Consider the following 24,912-nt stretch of genomic DNA (forward strand, 5'->3'; position numbering starts at 1 on the left):
TACATTTCTCTCACCTGCCCAGCACAGTCTCACAATCTTTTATACTTCTTGGTACTTTTTAACATACATTCTCCCAGTAGATAATGAGCATCTAACTCAACTAGTTTTTACCTCCCAAGTCATTTTTTCAGTAGTTTCTTACCTAAAGGTAAACCAACTTTTAACCTTAATGCTGCAATATAAAGGACCCAGGGACAATATTTCTCATTTTATAGAATATATATAAAACATGATTTTATTTTTTGATGTTTTGAGTATTTTTCTTTTTAAAAAATATTTATTTATATTTTGAGAGAGAGAGCACGAGAGGGAGAGGGTGAGGGAGAGAGAGAATCCCAAGCAGGCCCCATGCTGACAGCACAGAGCCCAATTTCGGGCTCGATCTCATGAACCACCAAGATTATGATGGTTCCAAAATCAAGAGTCCGACGCTTAGACAACTGAGCCACCCAAGCACTCCTTTTTGTTTTTAAGTAAACTCTACCCCCAATGTGGGGCTCAAACTCACAACCCTGAGATCAAGAATTGCATTGCTCTACCAACTGAGCCAGCCAGGAATGATTTTTTTTTTAATTTGAGAGAGAGCGAGCAAGTGAGCTAAGAGGGGGAGAGGGGCAGAAGGAGAGGGAGAGAGCACTCTCCTCCACTTGCTCTTTCTCACTCTCTCTCTCTCTCAAAATAACTAAACTTAAAAAAAAAGAAAAATCTTGGGAACTGGTTTTCATGTTGGCAACATATTTCTGGTTTTCCCCTTCTGGGCAAATGGGTAGGCTTGAACTCCATGTCCCCCTTATGACTGGGCAAGGCTTTGGGACTGGTTCTTAACTAATGAATAGGGGCTGGAAGTGACTTATGTCACTTGGAGGCCAGAACATTTCTTGCTTATGTAAGACTTTCTTTCCTTTAGTCCTCCTTCTGCCATGACAGTTGGCAACATTCCAGATAGTGACTTCAGGGTCAATCTGGCCTCAGAGGATGATGAAGTGGGAACCAAGCTCCCATCGAATCTGCAATGAACATATAGTATGAGAAGTAAATATGTTGTTTTGGGTCATTATGATTTGGATTTTTTTGTTACTAAGCATGACCTATAGCTTATGCTGACTGACGCAGTGTCTTTATAGGCTTTTCTGGGGAAAGGGACTTAAGGTGCTCATCAGATTGTTTGTTTTTAAGTTTATGTATTTATTTTGAGAGAGACAGAGACAGTGCAAGTGGGGAAGGAGCAGGAAGAGAGGAGAATCCCAAGTAGGCTCTGTGCTCTGTCAGTACAGAGCTTGACGCAGGCCTTGAACTCACAAAACTGTAAGATCATGACCTGAGCCAAACACAAGAGCCGGACGCTTAACCAACTGAGCCACCTAGGCGCCCCAGTGTTCATCGGATTCTTAAGGGAATCCTTCATCCAGAAAAAAGACTGAGATCCACTGAACATAACAGAAAAACAGATTTTTTTTTTTTAAGGGAAAAATTAGGCAGGGCAGGAGACTGGAGGAAGAAATGAGACAACTAGAACACACACCCTTATCAAAGCTGCCTTAGTCACATCTAAGAGAGCACCAGACAACTCATGTGTCCACTGAAATTCCACCACCCTACTTCTTTTCATGTAGTATCGCGGGTATAAAAACTCTCCTTACCACATACCAGTTGTATAATGTTATATTTATGTTATAAGTCTCACACTGAGTTCTAATTTCTTCTTCTTTTTAAGTTTTTATTTATTTAGGTAATCTCTACACCCAACATGGGGTTTGAACTCACCACCCTAAGATTAAGAGTTGCATGCTCTTCCGACTGAGCCAGCCAGGCACCCTTCTTCATTTCTACTACAGTATGACAAAAGATTATTTGTGTGGATCAAAACTGAGGGAAATCTGACTTGGAAGCAGAATGCATTTAGTGGCAAGATGGTGTGTTAGCACGGGTCCCAAAAAGATCCTTAATGAGCTGGTCCCACTGGGTGGGGTTAATGTGGGAAGGCAGAAGGGATTCTGTCTGGCCCTCACAAAATGGACTCGCTTGGGAGTCACTGGAGTCAAAATAATGTCCCACCAAGTTTAAAAGGGAGAATACCCAGACTGGTCCCTCTGGAGCTGTATAAACTTTTGATCTTTTTGCTAGATTTCACAAACAAGGAAGAAAGTTTACATACACAGAGAAAGACAGAAGCACACCCTCCTTTCCAAACACACATCTACCCAGAGACCACATTCCCCAATGACAACTTTGAAAGCTGTGATCTCATGGTGGGGAGCATTTGTCATGCTAAGCAAAACAGAAAACAAGTTCTAAAAAACAATCACAGTCCAATGTAGGAACTGAGTCATGTGCCCCAGAGTTCACTATAAACTTGGGAAAACACCACTCCCCAACTGGGCAGGAAATTCCTCATTAGGAGGCCAAAGCAGACTGTAAATTAGCTCTCCTTCTACCCCAAAGAATGATGGGTGACCTCCCTGGCCCCTTAAAGCTCTCAGCAGGAGCTCCTGCCACTGCCACTGTGAAAAAGACCTGAATTAGGGAAAAGAAGACCTCAGAAGGCTTACAAATTCATCTGAAAGACTGGACAAGCTTCCTATAAGCATGAGTGCAGCTACGGAAGAGAAGAGGCAGTGACCTGGGTTCAAATCACAGCTCACAAAACCACTTCCTAGCTTTGTGACCTTGGTAATTTTGTTTTCACTTCCCTCATCTGTAAAATGGGAGAATAACGGTTTCTACCTTACTGGTCACTGTGAGGAATAAACAAGTTGATATATGGAGAGTCCTCAGAACCATGCTTGACATACAGTAAGTTCTCCAGATTGTTACTACTATTCTTGTTACAGGTACAACCACCAATGGGAAGGGTGTCCTTTCTATTTCTCTTTTAATTCCCCCCAAAAAATACTCCATAAAAAAGCAAGGGTGAGGAACAAGTCCAAAGTCTACTTCTAGGTTCTGTTCTTGGCTAAATTCATTGGAAAGCCAGCCCAAGTGCTACTGATGAACCTACTTTTGTCCAGAAGCCTGGACCTCTAGGAGCAGGGGTCCAGTCAGGGGGAGTGGGGGTCCAATCAGGGGAAGCAGGGCTCCAGTTGGGGCTTGGAAGAAGGCCCCAGCTTCCCGCACTCCACTCTGCTAAGGGTGGCAAATGCTATGGGCCTTCCTTACAAGCAGCCCAACAATGGACATCTTAAGATAAACTAAGAAAGGAAAATCTAGCAGGTGAAAAACAAGCTGGGCGGTCTTAAACGGAGTTTCATGTCACCTCAGGGGAATTCCACTGCCCAGAAACACTCCCCTCTTCCCTCTCCCCTACTAAGGCCCAAACAAGGGAAAACTGATGCCTGGGTAAAGGTCGCTCAAATTATTTCAGGAGCAGAAATTCCCAGCTCCGACTTCTCCCTAGACAATGTAGCTTGGTGAATGGAAAGAGCCCTGGGATAAGAATCAGGAGATCCAAGCTCAGGATCTTTGGCCTTGAGCATGTTGGTAGCCTCTCTCAGTTTTGGTTTTCCTCTTTGCTCTACTTGTTCCATGAAGGGCATCCTCAGGTGGAAATTAAACACCCAAATTCCAAACCTTCCACAACCTGGGCCCATCACCCTTCCAGTGGCTCACAGAGTTCTGCAAGGGAGTGGCTTCCTACCCTACTACCATTCAGCTGCATCCAACTGAACATTACTTAATGCCCCTGGGTCGGGACACATGGGGTTGATATGCGTACCTAAGCAGGGTTGCTCTTGGGGTGAAAGGAAATGATGTGATTAAAGCCCTTACTCAGTGTCTCGCATATAGCAGAGTTCTGTGCACATCAGCTCACCTCCCACTCCTTCCCAGACAAGCCTCAGGGCCCCAGGGGAAGGGTGGGTGAACAACATCATGCACACTCTGTTCTTTTTGCGTGGGGCCCTGGCCTATGGCATCCCTCTGCCTGAGAAGCCATTGTACCCTTCTTCATGTTCTTCATGAATTAAAAAAAAATTTCTTAATGTTTATTTTATTTTATTTTTTTTAAATATTTTTTAATGTTTTATTTATTTCTAGGAGAGAGAGAGAGAGACAGCGTGAGCAGGGGAGGGTCAGAGAGAGAGGGAGTCACAGACTGAAACAGGCTCCAGGCTCTGAGCTGGCAGTCAGCACAGAGCCCGACGCGGGGCTCGAACCCACGAACCGCGAGATCATGACCTAAGCGAAAGTCGGACGCTTAACCGACTAAGCCACCCAGGCGCCCCGTGTTTATTTTAGTTTTGAGAGAGAGATAAGTGTGAGCAGGAGAGCGACAGAGAGATGAAGACACAGAATCTGAAGCAGGCTCCAGGCTCTCACCTGTCAGCACAGAGCCCGATGCAGGGCTCAAACCCATGAACTGTGAGATCATGACTTGAGCTGAAGTCAGATGCTTAACCAACTAAGCCATCCAGGTGCCCCTTTGCTCTTCATGTGTTTAAATCCTATGCACCCTAAAGGGTGCATGGGAAATCCACCTCTTCCATGAGGCCTGCCTGAACCTTGCCTAGCCAAAGCAAACTCTCCTGAACATTTGCAGTGATCCTGCCACATACATTCCACTCTCTGTCTTACTAGCAGGGAGTTGTGTCTTATCTCCTCTCTCTGCTAGGAGATTCCCTGTTGACGGCAAGGATTATGACTCCCCACAGTTTCTAACACAGAAGAGGTCAGAGCATCAAGTAGGAGTTTGTTAGAATCACAAATTCTCAAGTCCACCTCAGACCTACTGAATAAAAAACTGGGAGTAGGGCCCAGAGCTCTGTTTTTTAATAAGCCCTCCAGGAAATTCGGATGCTTGCCAAATTTTGAGAAACACTGGAATAAGGGTTTACTGAATGAATAAAAGACTGAATAATGAATTAAAGTACAAGGGCCATAAAAATGCATGGGATGATAATGATGATGACGACTAGCTGTTACAGCTTTAGTGCTAAAACTGGACCTTCGCTTCCCATCTGATGCAGGCCCAGGAATAAGTACTGGCTTAGGTTACGACTAAAAAGAAATGGAGGAAGGGTGCTAGCCAAAGCCTGAGTGTGTGTGTGTGTGTGTGTGTGTGTGTGTGTGTGTGTGTGTGTATGTGAGAGAGAGAGAGAGAGAGAGAGAGAGAGAAACTCCTCAGCACACAGGAAAACTCAGCTCAGGAGAGGTGAAAGGGTTGGTGGAAATGGCATTTTTTCCCTTTTTTCCCCGAGGCCTTCCCTGTAGGCAACTGTGGTTAAAGAGGTACTCTGACAGAAATTCTGCCAAGGATTTCCTGGCTGAGACTTTTTTTCCTTCCAAAGGAAAGAGACAAAAAGAATAACCCAAAGCCCATCCTTTTCGCATTTCAGACAAAGTTTAGAGGCAGTTAGAAGGAATGGGGTTCAAAATGACAAAAATGTAGGGTTGGGGTTTTTTTTTTTTTTTTTTTTTTGTTTTTTTTTTTTGGTTTTTTTTTTTAGAGAGAGCACGAGCAATGAGAGGGCGGAGGGAGAAGGAAAAGGAAAGAATCTTAAGCAGGCTCCACACTCAACACAGAGCCCAACTTGAGGCTTGATCCCATAACCCTGGGATCACGACCTGCGCTGAACCCAACAGTCGGGCACTCAACCAACTGAGCCTCCCAGGTGCCCCAAAAATGCAGTTTTGGTATGAACTGAAGGGGCTCATTCCAATACTCAACTTCCCTCTATACACACATCAGGCAGAGGCCAGGACCCGGTAAGGAAGAACACCAAAGAATTCTGAGGGAGGCGGAACACTCACTGGGAATGTCCTGACTAAGAAGCCACTTTTGGGCACCGATGAGGACAGTTTTGCTTTTACAACCTCCATCCCTCCAGAATTTGGAAAGCACAGACCAACTCACATAGTGGCGAGCCTTCTCTCCCTGTCTGGACTCTGGTCCGTGGCCTCCTCCTCTCCCCTGCTGACCATACTGGGGAGATAATCAGCCACTCAGCAGCTCCTCCTCTGACTTTTGTTAAACCCTTGGGGTGAAGTGCCTGGTTACCAGGCTGCCTCCCTGCCACCTGGGTCTCCCTGTCCCCGCCACCCCACCCCCCACCCTGGCAATAGTGACCCAATTCTGGTGGCTATGGAGCCTGCTCTGCCGGAGGCCCAGGAGGCCGTCAGTCTGAGACAAGGCCATCGGCAAGCCCATGCCTCTCCACAGCCGATGCTGCCTGGGCCGGGCCGTGGAAAAACAAACTGCGCCTCTGTGGCTTTTTGGCAGCCCAGCTTCGACTTTTGTTTTAACAAGGGGTGGAAGGGAGAATAGAACCCTGTGGTTATCTACATTTTAAAACATTTAAACAGCCTGTTCACCTGCTTGGCACTTGGTGTCCTCGGAGTCCCTTGACCCCACCCCTTCTAAAATAGCAACAGTTCTGGGCCCTCCTTTGCTGTTGCTTGTATCCAAGGAGGAATGGCGGGCCGGGGTGGGGGTGGGGGGCATCCTGAGCCCTGTCCTTTCCTTGGGAAGGGAGTAAGCATTTGACCTCCGCTGGGATTCCTCAGAAAGGCAGACAAGCCAGTCTTGTGTCCCTGAAAGGGAAGTATAAGGGTGAGGAGGGGTCCTGTTTAGAGGAACCACTCCCACTGGCTACAAAATATGTTTACATTTAGAAGGAGAGACGGACCGGCTGAGAGTCTAATTTCCTTTCCATACCACACAATAGCCCTTGTAGCTGCTTTCCGACCACATCACTGATGGGGGGGGGGGGGGGGGGGGGAGATCAGAGAAAAGGGGAGAAAGGAAAGGGTGACGCTGGCAGTAAAGGCTCAGTTTGACAAACCAGCCCAGTTTGCTTCCAAGCAAAAGGAGTGATGGGAGCTTAGAACTACCTGGGCAAACAGTCTACTGCTTCTCCTCCCTATAGACAGTTGTGAGAACCAGTACAGTGCCAGTCACCTGGGGACCCCGCCCTAAGGACTATCCTGTCCTCCCTATTCGTTATGCAGCATCCTGTGAGGTCTCATCCAAGCTTTGAGAAGACAAACACAAAGTGTGTCAGTGAACTCCTCGAACCGGGCTCACTCCCTGAGGATCACGGCGATGTCACCACCCTTGGGCAAGTCTGAAAGGTGCAAGTTCATGACCCCAACCAAACCAGTGGCAAGAAGAGGACTGTTTGCACATGGCAATTAGCTGAGAGTTAACAGGGGAGGTACACTGGAGAAGCGGGCCTCCACACAGGTCAGCTTGAGAACAGGGAGAGAAACAAAGGGGCTACATCTCTAGATTCCCTCACCCTGAGAGGGGTCCATGGGCAGAGACCTAGGGGAAGGTAATTCCTTTGATAGGGACCCTCAGAAACAGAGGCAGCTCCTTGATGCTCTCTGGGGAATCCTGGAAGCCCTTAAGGTTGTTACAAGAAAACGGCACTACAGCTATCCACAAAGCCTCGCCTGGCATCACAGGTTGGCTACTGCAACCTTTTTTTGCAAAGACGGCAAAGCTGGGTGTCTGCGCTGGCTCATGGCACCATGTGCTGTTACCGCTCCTCAGGACACACTGGAGGCGGTATCACAGAGAACTCAGGGTGGAGTTTCTGCAGCAGACCTCATAACCGTGGCCTCTTCAGAAGGCTCTGATCATATTTTCTAGTCTTTAGCCCATGGTGTCCAAAGGGCACCAGAGCACTCCTCTACAGAGGAATCGCTTCTAGAACCCAGCAAGAGACTCGACTTGCCAATACTTCCCCCAAAAGAATAAGAAAAGCTGCCAAGGCCACCGCCTCCCAATGAGCAGAGACAGTGATCAGGAGCACCCTGGGGTGCCGCAGACCCCTCGAGGGCAAGGACTTACACCAGAGTTCATAGTAGTAGTTGCAGCACTGAGACTGTCCACAGCAGTGTCCTGTGTCACAGATGTAGCTTTGATTGTTGGTACCCACACAGGTTTCCTTATCCTAAAAAAACAAAATAAAAATAAAAAATTTGGGGGCATATTAAACTATAGCTTTTAAATGTCACTTTTCTTCTCATCCCCCTCTTCCTGACTGTCTGCCCACCCTCCATCAAGATGGTCTATACCAATGTTCATTCCACAAAGGAAAAAAAAAATTAGGACGAACCACACAACAACAGTGGACTGAAGAAAAACAACAAAGGTTTGTTAAAGAGGGAAGCACACAGAGCCGACTGGTAAAGAGCAAAGTCTCCCTCAGACAGGAAACGGATGCCTCGCTTTCTTTATGTCCAAACAGAAACACTCCATGTTCTGGTGTTAAACTCTGTCAGTAAAAAGATGATGGTTCTCGTGTAATGAGCAGTGTGTCTGAAGTAAGAACAGCTTTTCTGTGAAAGTTCTGGGAGCAATTAATGCAGGACACATTCTAGGATTAGCATCTTGTCAGTCATGCCGTCCTTCAACACACACACTGTTCAAGGTTAATTGCAGTGTGATTCCAAAGAGGGCCAAAGTAACTTGCCACTCACATTCTTCGCTCTTAAAAGGGGGAACCTGCTCAGATGGCCTCATCCGATTTCAATTTGCTAGATAATTTTTTGCTTATCAAATGATCTCTTAATAATCTTAACCGGACCTAGGATTCACGCTGTGTCAGGGACAGCTCCAGAAAGGGCACTGCTGAGTAGCCACCTTGCGGTGTGCCAAGTTCTATTCACAGCCCTGGTGGAAGGGGACGGAGGTGAAAATGGTTTCTCGACATTTCACATTTAAGGTACGAGATACCCTACCAGCCAACCTGAACTTCAGCCCCAAATGTACTGTGCACCCCAACACATATGGGGAGACACGGGAGCACACAAGTCATGTAGTCCAACTGGCTTTCAACATTTCTTTATTTTAAAGAAGTAATACGTCTGTTTACTGAACGCTGTCTTTGTGCCAAGCAACACGTCGGGTATGTGGGATACAAAGATAAGACACTGTCCCCATCCTCGAGGAGCTCGGGGTTAAGAAGGGAAAAAGCCCTGCTCAGCAAAGAAACTAAAACCACAGTACTGTATTTGCTGCTACTCAGCTGACCCTGCCCACAGCGCACATCCGGGCGGACGCCAGCTGGTGGAAACTTAAGTCACACGGTCAGTTCCTCCTCTTGGGGCCTTGCTTTACACTACACCGTCTTCTTGGCCAGGGGTATAGACAAGGCATTCCAGCAACCGTCTACAGGGCTAAGGCGGGGCAGAGACCGTGCGGGCGCCGGATGTCACAGGGAGAGGACGAGGGAGACGGCACAGCTGAAAACCAGATCCCAGGCTCAGGGCAGGTCTCTCACATATGCTCAGGCATTTCCTGGTCTCTAAGAGCCTCACACCCTTGTGTAAAGGGGTGGAGGAAGAAGGAAAGGCGTTTGTAAGCTCCGGCAGGGAGGGTTTCACAGCACTGTCAACAGACCCCCGGCTCCCCATGTCCACCATAAGCAAAATGGAACCCGTGGAGGGGGGCTGTCCGGTCAGAGGTCCCCTCTGAGGCCTGGTGCGTGTGGAGAGAGCAGATCCGTGCTCGCTCGCTGCTTGTGCTAGAACAACCCTCCTTGACTTCAGAGGAAAACACTGCTTTCATAAGGACATCAGAAAGTTCCTCCCAAGTTTACCAGGCCCTGAAATGCCGTTCTTCTGGCACTGGCTCACACAGTTCAAAGTGTCCACGTAGTTTCTAAAAGAGGCCGTGCTGCCTACACTCCAACACTTGAAAGAATCCAGTGACACTTCTGCCTCAGGAAAATTCACCAGACGAGGTCCAGGCTCTGAAGACTGGACGGTCAACTGGTCCTAAGAGAGGCGTGGAGTGGAACGCGTCTGAAATCTAAACAAGTGGTAATCCTCACTGTTGTGAGGTGTCAGCTTTTCTCTTGGCTCTTCCATCCCCCCGCACAGGAAGCCCGGGATAAACAGGACCCCGCTCTTTTTCCCTGCTCTGCTTCCACTTTTCTAGGGCGAGCAGAACTAGAGCAGCAGCATCTGAAAGGGTTCCTCAAACGCCTTTTACCCAGTAAATCTCAATCGCTGTTCTCCTTCCCCTGCCCCGCAACAGAGCTCCGAGGAGGCCTGAGGTGGCCCTGGTGATGGAAACTGTCACTTTCTGCTACAGGACAAAGGAAAGCAGGTGGACAGTTAAGGAAGACAAGAGGTGGACTCCCGGACCTTTAGCAAGGAAGAAACGGAGGAATTGGAGGGAAAGTTGACGTGTGAGTCCCAAAGGTAAGCTCCTCCAGAAACCTGCTGGTGCGAAAGCAAAGCCCTGGCTCTGGGTTTGGCCCTGGCTCCTTTGGGTTTGGTCCTCACGACAGAGGACCAGGACTGGGACCTGGACAAGTTACTCAGTGGCCCTAGGAGGAGTTAAAGATGCTCTCTCGTGTCTCCTTCTACCCTAAGTCTTTACTGGCCTGCCTACTTCCCATCCCTTCACACAAGAGCTTCAAGTCAACCCAAGAGCTCTTGAAATCTGTCTCTTCTCATTGAAAGAAACAGCAAAGAACAGAGGTGCACAGATTCTGCCTGGTGCTCTTCCAGCCTTCCCTGTATGAGGAGCCTAATCGTGCATTACCTGGAGGGCTCTCAAAGACCTCCAGGTGGCTCAAGATCCACTGTGAGGTAGAAGTGGTTCAGAGGCTAATCCGGGTCTGAAGCCCAGCTCTTTTTTTTTTTAATTTCTTTTTTAATGTTTTATTTATTTCTAGGAGAGAGAGAGAGAGAGAGACAGTGTGAGCAGGGGAGGGTCAGAGAGAGAGGGAGTGACAGACTCTGAAACAGGCTCCAGGCTCTGAGCTGGCAGTCAGCACAGAGCCCGACGTGGGGCTCGAACCCACGAGCCGCGAGATCATGACCTAAGTGAAAGTCGGACGCTTAACCGACTAAGCCACCCAGGCGCCCCTGAAGCCCAGCTCTTATACTGTGCTATTAACTATGTGACCTTGGGTAAGTGACTTAACTTTTCTGACCTCTTAATATCAATGTTAGTCTGTGAACCATTATTGCTGGGCAGAAAAGACGATCTAAATAGCACTTTGCATTTACTCAAAATGATTTCAGAAGAGTGAAGTTCACTGGCAGTGTGGATTGCCCAAGACACAGGAAGAACAGAAAAAGAAACTAGAGAGAATGCAGTGGATAAGGTTCAAACATGAAAAGTTCTCAGCACCTTTTATGATTCCTCTTTGCCTTGCTTCTAAGCATCTTCAAGCACTTTATTTATACATTATGTTGTTCAGGCCAAGTCTTGAAAAGTGGGCAGTAAATATCCTTCCAACCCCCTTTCTCCAGAGAGTGAATCAAAGAATGAACTGTCCTCTCCTTATGGGCAGGAGCTCTGTCTCCTCATTCCCCTCCCCCATTCCCAGTATGAACACTGTGCTCGGTACATAATGGTTTGCTTAGTGAAACAACGGCTATGCAACCTGGGGCGAATAATAGAGCTAATGTGTACTGGGCACTTGCTATGTGCCAGGCACTGTTCTAAGTGCCTTACACGTACTCCTTCATCTCAACTTGAAAGCAACCTATGAGCAAGTAGTTATCAGGGAACTGAAGCCACGAGGGGTTGAGCAACTTGCCTATGGTCATACGATTAGGAAGTGGTCCAACCTCTCTGTTCCAGCCCCAGAGCCTGAGCTCTAACTATTAACCTTTAGTTTCCTTGGTTGAGGTGATACTTCTCCAGTTGCTTCTTACACTTCAGTTGCTTTAAGAAATCCACTGAAAGCCCCAAACCAAATAAAATCAACATTTTGTCTTTGGAGGAAAAGAACAGGATCCTGCCTTTGTGGAGCTCTTTGAGTTTGGGAACAGGATCCTGCATCTTCTACGTGGCAGTGAGGAGGGGCAACCTGCTTAGGGCTCTTCCCTTTCTTGCTTGAAAGGTTGTACTTTCGCACACTGACTTTCTGAAAAGCAGAATGGTATTTCGTCCCAGCATGGAAAGCGGGACCTTCATTCCTTCCTTTGACATTTACTGGATACCTGCCCTGCACCAGCACTGAACCAGGCTAGAGAACCCAATGGGCAAATGGCCAAAACAGTCATGATCTCTGTCCTCAGGAGGCTTGCAGTCTAGTCAAAGATGATAAAGTAATCACACAGATCAAACTGCAACCAGAAAGAGAAAAATATATGACTTGGTGAGAGCTTATAAGAGATAAGACCTAGGAGCTAGTGGTGAAGGTCCAGACAGCTTCTGTGAGGAAGGTAAGCTTGAACTGAGATCACCAAAGATGGTTAGAAAGTAACCAAACGAAGTGGGATGGGGAGAACATTCTTGGCAAAGGAGATTGTACAAGCAAAGCCCTTTAACCAGAAGGAGATGGTGAAAGAAGTAGGTAGGGAAGTTAGGTAAGTGGGGATCAGATTGTGCAAAGAAGTGACAAGATCAGATTCACATTTTAAAGATAGCTCCTTTCCAGCAATGTTTTCATTTGCACAAAACTGCTCGGCCAAAAAAAAAAAAAAAAAAATGCTAGAAATGTAGAATTTGTCATAAAGAAACTGAGTAACGTGTGCTCTTATGCTGGGGGTCTCTCATCTCAGGAATGACTGTGGAGACGACCATTAACATCCCTGTCTGTTGCTGGTATGTGTCTTCAGCCCAGATATCACAGTGACTGGCTTAGATACAGGGCACACAGGGTCACCGCAAACAAAAGGCACAGGTGCCAAGAAGAAGCAAGCAAGAACAACACTGAACTGGAAAGAACATTTTTACAACGGGAAAGGATGAACAGTATACCTTTTGCACATATGCAAAAAATCATCTCCTCCCTTTGTGAGACTAACAACACTTTCCTCAACAGTTTCCATCTCTTATAGTTGCTATTTTCAGCTAAGCCACTATAAAGGTCAATTTAATCAGCATAAGAACTTTCTAAGTGCCAGCATAAAGAGACACTGGGCAGTGATGGTTCCCCAGGGATGGTTTTAATTCACCAATTTATGGGGTTGGAAAACTCTGCTCGTAACTGGCAACAGCATCGTTGTGTCCTTAGGAAAGCACCGAAGTTTTCAAGTTTAAAAGTAAAAAAAAAAAAAACAACAACAACCAGGAAAACTGAAATTGTTCACAGGTGTTAAAGCACAGAACACTATCGTGGCTGCTAGAGATGAATGGATTTGGAGCACCACTTCTGGCTTTCCCTACAGGGAGAAGGAACGGTTTCTAACTGAAACATCCAATTCTACAAGTCAAGCAACAAGTCTGTATTGATACCCTCCCCCAACGTGCCAGGTGCTGTGCTGGATACTAGGGCTCCAGCCATGAGCAAGATATCCTGGGGGCAGAGATCCTGTTGTCATGGCGACACGGCTGAGGAAGTAACTTTAAGGCCAAAACTCCTAGAAGTACTGGCTATATAACAATATCCTTTTAATCACATGGCTGAGCTTGCAAGAAAGCAAGGAAGATGCTCAAGGGCCAAAAATGTTGGGGGGAACTAGAAAGTACAATGGCAAATGAGGTCAGGCCTTTTCAGTTGCCCTGGAAAAGGGGGGTTGTTTACTGCTCCTGGGCCCATCTGAAAACAGGAAATTGAAACTGAGCCCCCATATAAAGTGAGGACCCTCAAAAAGAGCAGACTAGGAAAAAATTAGCCTGTTGGCACAGGGTAACAATAAGAAAGCTATGAATTTAGAGGAAAAAAGAATCTCTCTAATAATCTGTAACCATAAGTCTTTCCATAAGCAAATTTTAGATTTAAATTGTACTACTACAAGGTCTGAAAATCACCATGGCAAAACTTTAACACAAAAAGTGGTCAGACTTATAATAACCATGTGACCACTTGGCAGAAAATGTCAAAATGTACAAATCTCTGAAGAGACGTACACTCAATCAGAGTATAATTCCCATAAATAAAGCTCTGTTGAAGATGAGCTCACAACAGAAAATATAAAAGTTTATGCAGAAATAAACCATCACAAACAAGACCTGGAAAATCCAACAAATAACAGAATAAGACTCTCTGAAAAACCTTAAACAGAATTATCAGATAAGCTATAATATATAGGCATATTTCCAATTATTAAAGCCAAAAGGAAACAATGAAAAACATGAGAAAAGAACATAATGAAAAAAACAGTGACCAAGGAGATTTGGAGGGTGGGGGTGAAGCACAGAAAAATCATTACTAAAATTTAAAAACTCAACAAATAGATTGCACAGAGATCAGACCAAGTTGAAGACAGAATTAGTTAGCTGGAAAACAAATCTGAGAAAATTATCCAGCAAAGGGCTCATACCAATTAAAAGATACCATGGAAAATGAAAATGAGAATAAGAAATTTGAGAAGGAAGTTGAGAAAATGGACGAGATATTTTATTTTTTAATGTTTATTCATTAATTTGAGAGAGAGTATGTGCACACAAGCGCATGTGATTAGGGAAGGGGTCGGGGTGGGGAGTGGGGAGAGAGAATCCCAAGCAGGTTTTGTACTACCAGTGCAGAGACCATCACAAGAGTCAATCCCCCAAACCATGAGATCATGACCTGAGCCAAAATCAAAAGTCAGACACTCAACCAACTGAGTCACCCAGGTGCCCTGGAGATGTAATATTTAAAGAGAGAACCGGGGTGCCTGAGTGGGTCAGTAGGTTGAGGGTCCGACTTCGGCTCACGTCATGATCTCACAAGCTGAGAGTTTGAGTCCCATGTCAGGCTCTGTGCTAACAACTTGAAGCGTGGAGTCTGCTTTGGATTCTGTGTTTCCCTCTCTCTCTCTGCTCCTTCCTCACTTGTGCTTTGTCACCCTCTGTCTCAAAAATAAAATAAATATTAAAAAGAAAGAAAGAAAGAAAGAAAGAAGAAAGAAAGAAAGAACTGAAAAATTCCCAGAGCTAATTAAAGATAATGGAATTTTTTTTTTAAATTTTTTTTTTTTAATGCTTTATTTATTTCTAGGAGAGAGAGAGACAGCGTGAGCAGGGGAGGGTCAGAGAGAGAGAGGGAGTGACAGACTGAAACAGGCTCCAGGCTCTGAGCTGGCAGTCAGCACAGAGCCCGACGCGGGGCTCGAACCCACAAACCGCGAGATCATGACCTAAGCGAAAGTCGGACGCTTAACCGACTAAGCCACCCAGGCGCCCCAAAGATAATGGAATTTTTAACAATCAGCAAAACTAAAAGGCAATCAAAGCAATGGGAGAATATATTTACAAATGACATATCAGATAAGGGGTTAGTATCCAAAGTCTATAAAGAACTCATCAAAATCAACACCAAAAAGCAAGTAATCAAGTGAAGAAATGGGCAAAAGACATGAATAAACACTTTTCCAAAGAAGACATCCAGATGGCTAGCAGACATGAAAAAATGCTCAACATCACTCATCATCAGGGAAATACAAATCAAAACCACAATGAGATACTACCTCACACCTGTCAGAGTGGCTAAAATTAACAACTAAGGTAGCAACAGATGTTGGCAAGGATGCAGAGAAAGAGAAACCCTTTTGCACTGCTGGTGGGAATGCAAACTGGTGTAGCCACTCTGGAAAACAGTATGGAGGTTCCTCAAAAAATTAAAAATATAACTACCCTATGGCTCAGCAATTGTACTACTAAGTATTTATCCAAAGGATACAGGTGCACCTCTGTATACTTGTATCAACACTATCGACAAGAGTCGAAGTATGGAAAGAGCCCAAATGTCCATCAACGGATGAATGGATAAAAAAGATGTCATTTTTATATACATATATAAATATATATATTTTTATATATATATAAAATAATAAATATAAATTTATATATATATAAAATACACACACACACACACACACACACAAAATGGAGTTTACTCAGCGATTAAAAAGAATGAAATCTTGCCATTTGTAACAATGTGGATAGAACAAGAGTATATTATGCTAAGTGAAGTAAGTCAGTCAGAGAAAAACAACTATTACATGTTTCAATCATATGTGGAATTTAAGACACAAAACAAATTAATGTAAGGAAAGGGGAGCAAAAATAATATAAAAACAGAGAGGAAGACAAACCATATTGGACTCTTAAATACAGAGAACAAATTGAGGATTGCTAGAGGGGTTGGGGGGGGGTGGCCTAAATGGGGCAAGGGGAATTAAGGAGGATACTTCCTGGGATGAGCACTAGATGTTACATGTAACTGATGAATGTATCAATAAATTCTATTCCAGAAATCATTATTACACTATATGTTAACTAACTTGGATTTAAAGTTAAAAAAACTTTTTTTAAAGATAATGGAGGGGTCCCTGGGTTGCTCAGTTGGTTGAGTGTCCAACTCTTGGTTTCAGCTCAGATCATGATCCCAGGGTCATGGGATCGAGCCCCGCATTGGGCTCTGAACTGATCATGCAGCCTGCTTAGGATTCTCTCTCTCTCTCTCTCTCTCTCTCTCTGCCCCTTTCCTCCTACTTTTTCTCTCTCTCTCAAATCAATAAAATGAAAAAAAAAAGTTAAAGATAATGGAATTTTCAGGCCATAATAAACTCATACCTGGGTACACTGTGTGAAACTACAGAACAACAAAGATAAAAAGATCTAAATATGTTCAAGTGGTGAAGAATGAAAATTAACAAGTGAAATCAGAATTTAAAAGAGTAATAATCTCCAGGAGAATATAAAACAGAATAGGACAAAAGGGTTTCTTATGTTGTTGATGTTTTGTCAACGTTTTATTTATTTATTTTCAGAGAGACAGAGAAAGCATGAGTAGGATGGGGCACGGGGCGGTAGAGAATCCCAAGCAGGCTCCGCTCTGTTAGCACAAAGCCTGACACGGGACTTGATCTCATGAAACTGTGAGATCATGACCTAAGCTGAAATCAAGAGTTGGACACTTAACAAACTGAGCCACCCAGGCACCCCTAGGACAAAAGGTTTTTGATGGGACAGTCAGGAAGGGCCTCCCTGGGAAGGTAACATAGGAGTTGAATGAGCCCTGAATGATGAGAAGGGTCCACATTAAGGAGACCTGTGGGAACAATGTTCCAGGCAGAGGCAATGTCAAGTGCAGGCAAAGACACCAATGGAGGAATGAGTTTGGTGCACTGAAGGAAAAGGAAGAAGGCTAGTGTGGCTGAGTACAGTGAATCTCAGGCAGTCGTGTGAAAAGAAGAGTCAAGAGTTCAGGAAGAGGCCATGCCTCATATGATTTGCACAACAGTTAAAATAACAGCCAAAATACCATAGTTTGTAAATTCGTTGTTGGCTATAATATTGCTGCATATTTGAATAATATCAAACTATTTTTCAACTCTTTTAAGTTTATTTTGAGAGAGAGAGAGCAAGAGAGAGAGAGAGAGTGTGCATGCAGACAAGCAAGGGTGGGACAGAGAGGAGAGACGGAATTCCAACCAGGCTCAGAGCCATCAAAGCAGCGCCGGATGTGAGGCTTCAACTCACAAACGGTGAGATCATGACCTGAGCCCAGACTAAGAGTCGAATGCTTAACCAACTGTACCACATACGCACCCCTATTTTTGCAACTCTTTTTAAAATTTTAAAAAAATATTTATTTTTGAGAGACAGAACATAAGAGGGAGGGAGACAGAGAGAGAGGGAGACAGAATCAGAAACAGGCTCTGGGTTCTGAGCTATCAGGACAGAGCCCGAATTGGGCTTGAACCCAAGAACTGTAAGATCATGACCTGACTTAAAGTTGGGTGCTCAACTGACTGTGCCACCCAGGGCACTCCTATTTTTCCAACTCCTACAATTACTTTTCAACTGGGGACCCCCTGCCCCATTTTTTTGTCTCCCTGCCTTGTGGCTGCTACTACATAGTTACTAACAATATCAACTTTCCTTCCAGTCTTGAACCAGTAATAATTTTCCAGAGAAGAGACCATATTCGAGCACTATACATCTACTAGACTGAAGTTCTATCTGACTTTGGTAATACTTTGTAACCTAAAGACAACAAAGTCTTCATAAACAAGACAGATTCGAAACGGCTAAATGAGAAAAGACAGTAAGCAACTTTAACATAGAGCCAGTTATTTTTATCCTATCTTAAATAGAATTTTCAAATTCTGAAAATGCAGCATTTTTAGGCCCAGGTCCTTAAAAAAAAAAGACTTGTAAGTGATTATAAAAAATGTTTTGTAGGGGCGGTTGGATGGCTCAGAAGGTTGGGCAGCCAACTTCGGCTTAGGTCAAGATCTCACGGTCCATGGGTTCGAGCTCCGCGTCGGGCTCTGTGCTGACAGCTCAGAGCCCGGAGCCTGTTTCAGATTCTGTACCTCCCTCTCTCTCTGCCCCTCCCCTGCTCAAGCTCTGTCTCTCTCTGTCTCAAAAATAAAATAAACGTTAAAAATTAAAAAAATGTTTTCTAGATTTATACCTTTATTTTGACAGTAAGAAAGTTAATATCAGTTTTTCTCTAATACTAATTTTTAAAAAATTTTTGAGAGAGAAACAGAGTAAGAGTGGGGGAGGGTCAGAGAGAGAGGGAGACACAGAATCTGAAGCAGGCTCCAGGCTCTGAGCTGTCAGCACAGAGCCCAGTGTGGGGCTCAAACTTGTGAACTGTGAGATCATGACCTGAGCTGAAGCTGGACGCGTAACCGACTGAGCCACCCAGGCGCCCCATCTAACACTAATGGTTTTAAGGCCGTTTGAAGAGCTGGGAAAGATAGAATCATCCAAAGGTACACTTTTGAATTGGAGGTAAGGAGGCTGGAGAAGAGGTGGGGATGAAGGAAAGTACACTCAGGGAGAGGAATGATCTGGTAGGAGTCCTGACCCACTGTTTCCCACATTAGTCTAACCTCCCTTTGTTTGACAATGGGGATTGTCACGTACTATTTTTTAATGTTTGTTTTTCTTTTGAGAGAGAGAAAAAGAGAGAGACACAGAGTATAAACAGGGGAAAGGCAGAGAGAGAGGAAGACACAGAATCCAAAGCAGACTCCAGGCTCTGAGCTGTCAGCACAGAGCCTGACATGGGGCTCAAACTTGTGAACCACGAGATGATAACCTGAGCCGAAGTCGGACGCTTAACCGAATGAGCCACCCAGGCGTCCATCACGTACTACTTCTGTATCCTTCACAATATAAACTATACATGATAATTGTTCCTTTAACTACCTAAAAGAACTCAGTCTCATCCTTTCTGATAAAGGGCAAGCCACTGCCAAGACTCTGCTTTGTACGCACCGGGATATGAGGAATGAATTGTTAGGCGGTTTGGTCAAGTTCAGTAACTTTCCAAAAGGACGAATAGCCTGGGCAGGTTCCCCTAAACAAGCCAATAAATTTAATCTGGTAAGATTCAGCCTCATCTCTCACATTTGATAATATGCTTGACACCTAAGGCCTCTAGCCTTCAGTTCACTGGGCACCCAGTCTCCCCACTCTCTAGCTACAAAGTACTCTGAAGGGTAAAGACTCCAGCCAAAAGACTGGAGCTAGAAAAACTTAAGAAAAGCCTAGTACCAATGTGGGCAGCTGCTGCTTCAAGATACGGCTGCAGCATACACTGTTGAAGGGGAATTCTGGGGACCCCTTGCTGTCGCAGGGACAAGGATCAATTTACTTCAACCTGTGAGGGCGTCCTGGAACAATTTTGTCTGGGGACTCCTCAAGAATCTGAGGAGGAGCGGGGTGCCTGGGTGGCTCAGTCGGTTGAGCGTCCGACTTCGGCTCAGGTCATGATCTCACGGTTCATGGGTTCAAGCCCCGCGTCAGGCTCTGTGCTGACAGCTAGCTCTGAGCCTGGAGCCTGTCTTCGGATTCTGTGACTCCCTCTCTCTCTGACTCTCCCTGCTCACGCTCTCTCTCTCTCTCTCTCTCAAAAATAAATAAAAACATTAAAAAAATTAAAAANTCCCTCTCTCTCTGACTCTCCCTGCTCACGCTCTCTCTCTCTCTCTCTCTCAAAAATAAATAAAAACATTAAAAAAATTAAAAAAAAAAAAAAGAATCTGAGGAGGAGCAACACAGTGAATCAGAACATATCATGGCATCTCACAAGTAGCAAATTTGTCTTAAGGTAGCAGGAAGACACATAGATAAAAGCATGCAACAAGAGAGAGACATGTTTCCTAAAGTGTGGTCTGCAGGCCCAAAAATTGCCTGGGTATTTAAGAAAATAGATTAAGAACTTCTAGGGGCTCACCTCATATATATTCAAGTTTGAGAACCATTGCTCTAGATTTATAAAAACATACAATATACATATAACTATCACTCGATTTATAAAAATGTACAATATAGAGTTCTTGCCCTCTAAAAGTGGAATGGTCTAATATTCTTTTCCTACAATCCCAAACACATCCCAAAGGTTACCCCCAAGAGTGGCCACTTAGAATCAAGACATATAAAATTATTCATATGCTTTATGCCTCACTCCATAAAATACACACACACACACACACACACACACACACACACGATCATAAATTTTTAAAAAAATTTTATGTTTTTATTTTATTTTTGAGGGAGAGAGAGACATTGTGTGAGTGGGAGAGGGGCAGAGAGAGAGAGAGAGACATAAAATCTGAAGCAGGCTCCAGGCTCTAGGCTGTCAGCACAGAGCCTGACGCGGGGCTCGAACCCAGGAACTGTGAGATCATGATCTGAGCTGAAGTCAGACGCTTAACACACTGAGCCACCTGGGTGCCCCTAGATCATAAATTTTTTTAAAGAGTCACATGTTAGATACACTCATATCCATACCAGTCCTCCTGCATTGCAAACTGGATCCTCATTAAATAGCCCCCAAACAGAGCAGCCAACAAAGAAATTAAAACCCATTTCCTGTGTTGCTATTAGGAACCTGAATAACAAACTCAGAAAAAGCCACTTGACCCTGGTAGGAAAATCCCAGAGCACAGATCGGAAGTTGCAACATATTCCATGGTTGTATTAAAGGCTCCTTGCCGATGTCCTAGCACAGGCAAGCCTGTGGGAGTCTGCTGGCTGCAGCAGCTCAGGACATTGGGTTACTGTGCAATTCTTCCACCCCTGGACACCTAGCATGAAAAGCAGTCTTGCCTGGAGGCATCCCCAGCAATCTCTCCTCACTGGCCTCTTCAGCCACAGAATAAATGCACTGACAAGTATGGCATCCTCAGCAAGGGCGGATGCGGAGAGCTTAAGGGGCGAGGGGCAGGTAGCACTCAACAGAGCAGGTGGCACTTGGCCAGAGCAGGAGGACAATGCAGTCACCTATCATGAATGTGTCCCTAGTCAGTCCCATGAGGGCAGATTCTTTCCCTCCCACGTTCTGTGGCTGCCTCCTGCTTGAAAGCAAGGATTGCCGACTGGTGGCCCTCAGACCACAATGGCCCCACTAAGGAGCTCTACGCCCACATGGTAACTTTGTTTTTTCAACTTTTAAAAAAATGGAATTAACGGACGATTTTTTTTAAAACCAGCAGAAACAGGTTTGCTCAAGGATAGCAAAGAAGTACAACTGGAGACAAGCAAGCTATGGCAGAAACCACAGGCAAGTCCCTAACTGTCAACATTTTCAAATGAAAAGGAGTCATACAGAAAATAGATTTCCAGCTTCTCTTGCAAATTCCGGGCCCACATTCCCTTAGCAGCATATTAGGTTGGCTCACGGGCGCACATGGGCTCTGGCTCCACCTCAGCCTCCCCCACAACCCCTGCTGTCCACGAAGCCCATCCGCTTAACTCAAGCTGCCCTTGCCTGGCCCCTGTGGGCATCTGATTAGCTCCCCCTGCTCTCAAGTTCAGTAACAGATGTTCATCTCCTCTCCTTGAGGTTAAGGCAAGATGCATAGACCCTAACGTAAACAGCAGATATAGTAATTTTCCACACTGAGGCTCAAGCAACACCTTACACACAACAGGTAAAACAGGGACCTAGACAAAGAGGAGGGCCTCCCTTCACTGTACGAGGGGAGAGTCTCTGGAAAATCAGGAAAACCTCCTGATACTCAACAGGTTGGAGAAAACCAAATTCCTTGCAGCGACTGTGTTGTTTATCAAGTATTCAGCTGGGCATTTTTACCAATGCTATGTTTTCCATATAGGAACCAAGAAAAGTAAGGTTCAGAGTGGTCACACAGTTAGAACAAGTTTTCTGGACCTAAAGCCCAAATTTTAGTGGAAAGATTTGATCCTTAGGGGTTATCCCAAACTTTCAGGCTAGATGCTGACAAGCACAAAATGACAGATAAGGTATGGACTTTGCTTCTGAGGAACTTTGTAATAACCAAACTGTTAGGTTAAAAAAAATAAAAAGTTGAGGGCCGCCTGGGTGTCTCAGTTAAGCATCCGACTTAAGCTCAGGTCATGATCTCACAGTTCATGAGTTTAATTCCTGCATCAGGCTCTGTGCTGACAGCTCGGAGCCTGGAGCCTGCTTCAGATTCAGTGGTTGTGTCTCTCTCTCTGCCCCTCCCCTACTCGCATGCATGCATGCGTGTGTGTGCATGCGTGCGCACTCTCTCAAAAATAAACATTAAAAAAAATTTTTTTAAATTAAAAGTTGATATTCCAGCTCTTATTGCTGAAAGCCTTCCTGAAATATTCAGGTTTATTGTGTACCTTAATTAAGTACAACCTAATCAATAGAATTCATTTTTTTAAAATGATTTATAAGGTGGCAAAGCCTCTGGGTCATAATTTGGAGCAAGGATGACATATACACAACACACACATATAAAAATATAATACAAAATACACATTTATATAGGACTTTAAAGGTTTTCAACCTTCTTTAACAGCCAGTCCCTCATTTGAGACTGCCAGCCAGCCAGGACCCTACAAGAGGTCAGAAGTGCCATTACCCTATCTTAGAGATAAGGAACTGCCACTTAGCCTAATAAGGCTACAGATGATAGAATCGGGCTGTGGAAACCCTGGTCTTCTTACTTTTGGGTCAGTATTCTTTCTATGACTAGGTTCTAGCTCATCAAAGTCTTTCCTAAATCTTGAAAATGGCTCTTGATCAAATAAAATACTCACTTCTTGGCCCAGAAACAGGTATGGTTTTCAAGGGTATCTGAAATATTGAAGGTACGAGTTGACTTATCACTGATGTGCTTTAAAAGGGACTCATCACAGTTTCATTTGACAGAGAAGAGCACATGTGCGGTCTCAGAGGTATTCCTTACTTCAAGCAGAAGTCTAAATTTAATCCCATTTTTTCTCCGCAGTTCCATCACAAAAGTAGGCTTTCGTTGGGAGCAAAAGAAATAATAATGGGACTTGTCGGCTGTCTGTCTAGAGACCAGTCCCAGAGATTTACTGCCAGTAAAAAAAGTTTGATATTGTTCAAGGCAACTATTTACTTCTACCTGGGACAAAGTGTCACATTAAAAATGGTCTCTGTGGAAGCAGATACAAGATTTAAAACAACAACAACAATCTTTAGGAGCCAGAGGCTATGTCTCCAAAGGACTCTGAATAACTTTAAAGAACTTACTAAACTCTAAGACCTTACACTTAAAGATTAAATGAGACACCAGATGACTTAGAAAAGGGGGAATTTACTGCATTAGAAGAGGCAGATTACAATAAGCCCAAGGCATAGCAAGAGGTAACTGATTTCACATATGGTCTGTTATTGAAATAACTGTAGCCTAACTGTTGTTTAAACTGTATACAGTTGTATTTGGGCACTACTAAGATCCCATGCTTCTGAAAGTAATTAGATTATTTGAGTAAGAGATAAAATGCCAGCGCCAGAAGGACTCGATCTTAGCTACTCACCATAAAAAATTAACTCTATTCCTGTCTTTGAAAATAATAGTATCTGCTAACAAGGGGTAACCAAGATGTCAAGACTCTAAATCTCTGTGCAGGTAGTTAGTACAGACTGCTTGGAATGCAGTGGGGAGAAGTACACTTATTTCCCTGTATTAAGACATCTCAGTCCACTTTCTGTAAGGCCTGTGACTTCCATGGCCGCTCGCTCCCTAAGCAGGAAGGATGCACTACGTGTCAGTAATGTCTGTCCTAGAGTTTCTCTGCCTTGGCAGTACTGACACTTCGAGACAATTCTTCGTGCACCATCCCCCACATTGTAGGATGTTTAACAGCATCCCTGGCCTCTACTCACTAGATGCTAGTGGCAACACCCTACCCCCAAGTTGTGACAACCAGAAACACCCAGATGTTGCCAAATGTCCCCCAGGTGGAGGTAGAAAATTGCCCCTGGTTTAGAACCACTGCTCCAGCCAAACTGCACTACACCATTTAGTGCAGAATCGTGTTCTATCTGGTCTTGTGGCCTGATTGCCTCATGCGCTCCCCAACCACCCTGTAAATTCCCCAGGAGCAAGAGTGATGTCAATCTCACAAGTGCACCTGCCTTAGCAAAGGATCAGACATGCAAAAATCTTCACAAAGTGCTGATCCTACTGACAGTCAAGGAACCCCAGGGGCTAGTCCTCCCCCATGTTCCCTGTTCCTCTTAGCTACAACAATACAAGCAGTGGCATGAAGGCATTCTCCAAGGGTAAGACCAAGGCTGTGGTGATATGATTCTGCCCGACTGCTGAGAGACCTACCCATTGGCTTTCTGGCTATGACAGGCTTACAGTAACCCAGCACAATCTGAGCTTGGCCCACAAATCCAGAACCTCACCCGGAGACAGGGAAGTGATAACACTTTCTATTTTTGTTGGCAGCCTGCCCTGGCCTGTCCCGGCCTATCCCAGGCCTCCCCACCACACTCCAGAACCACACCCGGAGGAGTGGGAGGTCACAGGTATTCACACCACTGCCTGGTACACAATCAGGAATTTCCAAACCCTTGATGAAAACCACATGATCAGACGGGCAGTATCTGAAACAAAGAATGAGACCATGTGTCACAGTTCAGTGGAAGACCTTGAGAACATGTATGTTAACCAAGAGAACCAAACCATAAAAATGTTCTGGCCTCCCTGATCCAAGGGAACCAATGCCTCGTGTGCAACATAGTCCCAGCAAACCCTAAGCCACTTTTAGGCAAAGAAGTCACTGTGTCATACTCCAGTCATTCTCAATGCATGGCTCCCCCTCTCCTGAAAAGC

The 24,912-nt window shown here is 44.9% G+C and overlaps 1 protein-coding gene across 5 annotated transcripts in view; it reads right to left on the minus strand.

Moving 5' to 3' along the window:
- Nucleotides 1-24,912, minus strand: part of WBP1L (WW domain binding protein 1 like) — a 61,458-nt gene that overhangs the window by 7,682 nt on the left and 28,864 nt on the right. For all 5 annotated transcript variants that reach the window (XM_039243967.1, XM_039243970.1, XM_039243971.1 and 2 more), the window contains exon 2: nucleotides 7,790-7,892. In XM_039243967.1, the coding sequence (XP_039099898.1) occupies nucleotides 7,790-7,892 (103 nt within the window). The remainder of the gene's footprint in view (nucleotides 1-7,789; nucleotides 7,893-24,912) is intronic.

This window comes from Hyaena hyaena, unplaced genomic scaffold, assembly GCF_003009895.1.
Source record: "Hyaena hyaena isolate Hyena2069 unplaced genomic scaffold, ASM300989v1 scaffold_233, whole genome shotgun sequence".
In the NCBI taxonomy this organism is placed as follows: Eukaryota; Metazoa; Chordata; class Mammalia; order Carnivora; family Hyaenidae; genus Hyaena; species Hyaena hyaena.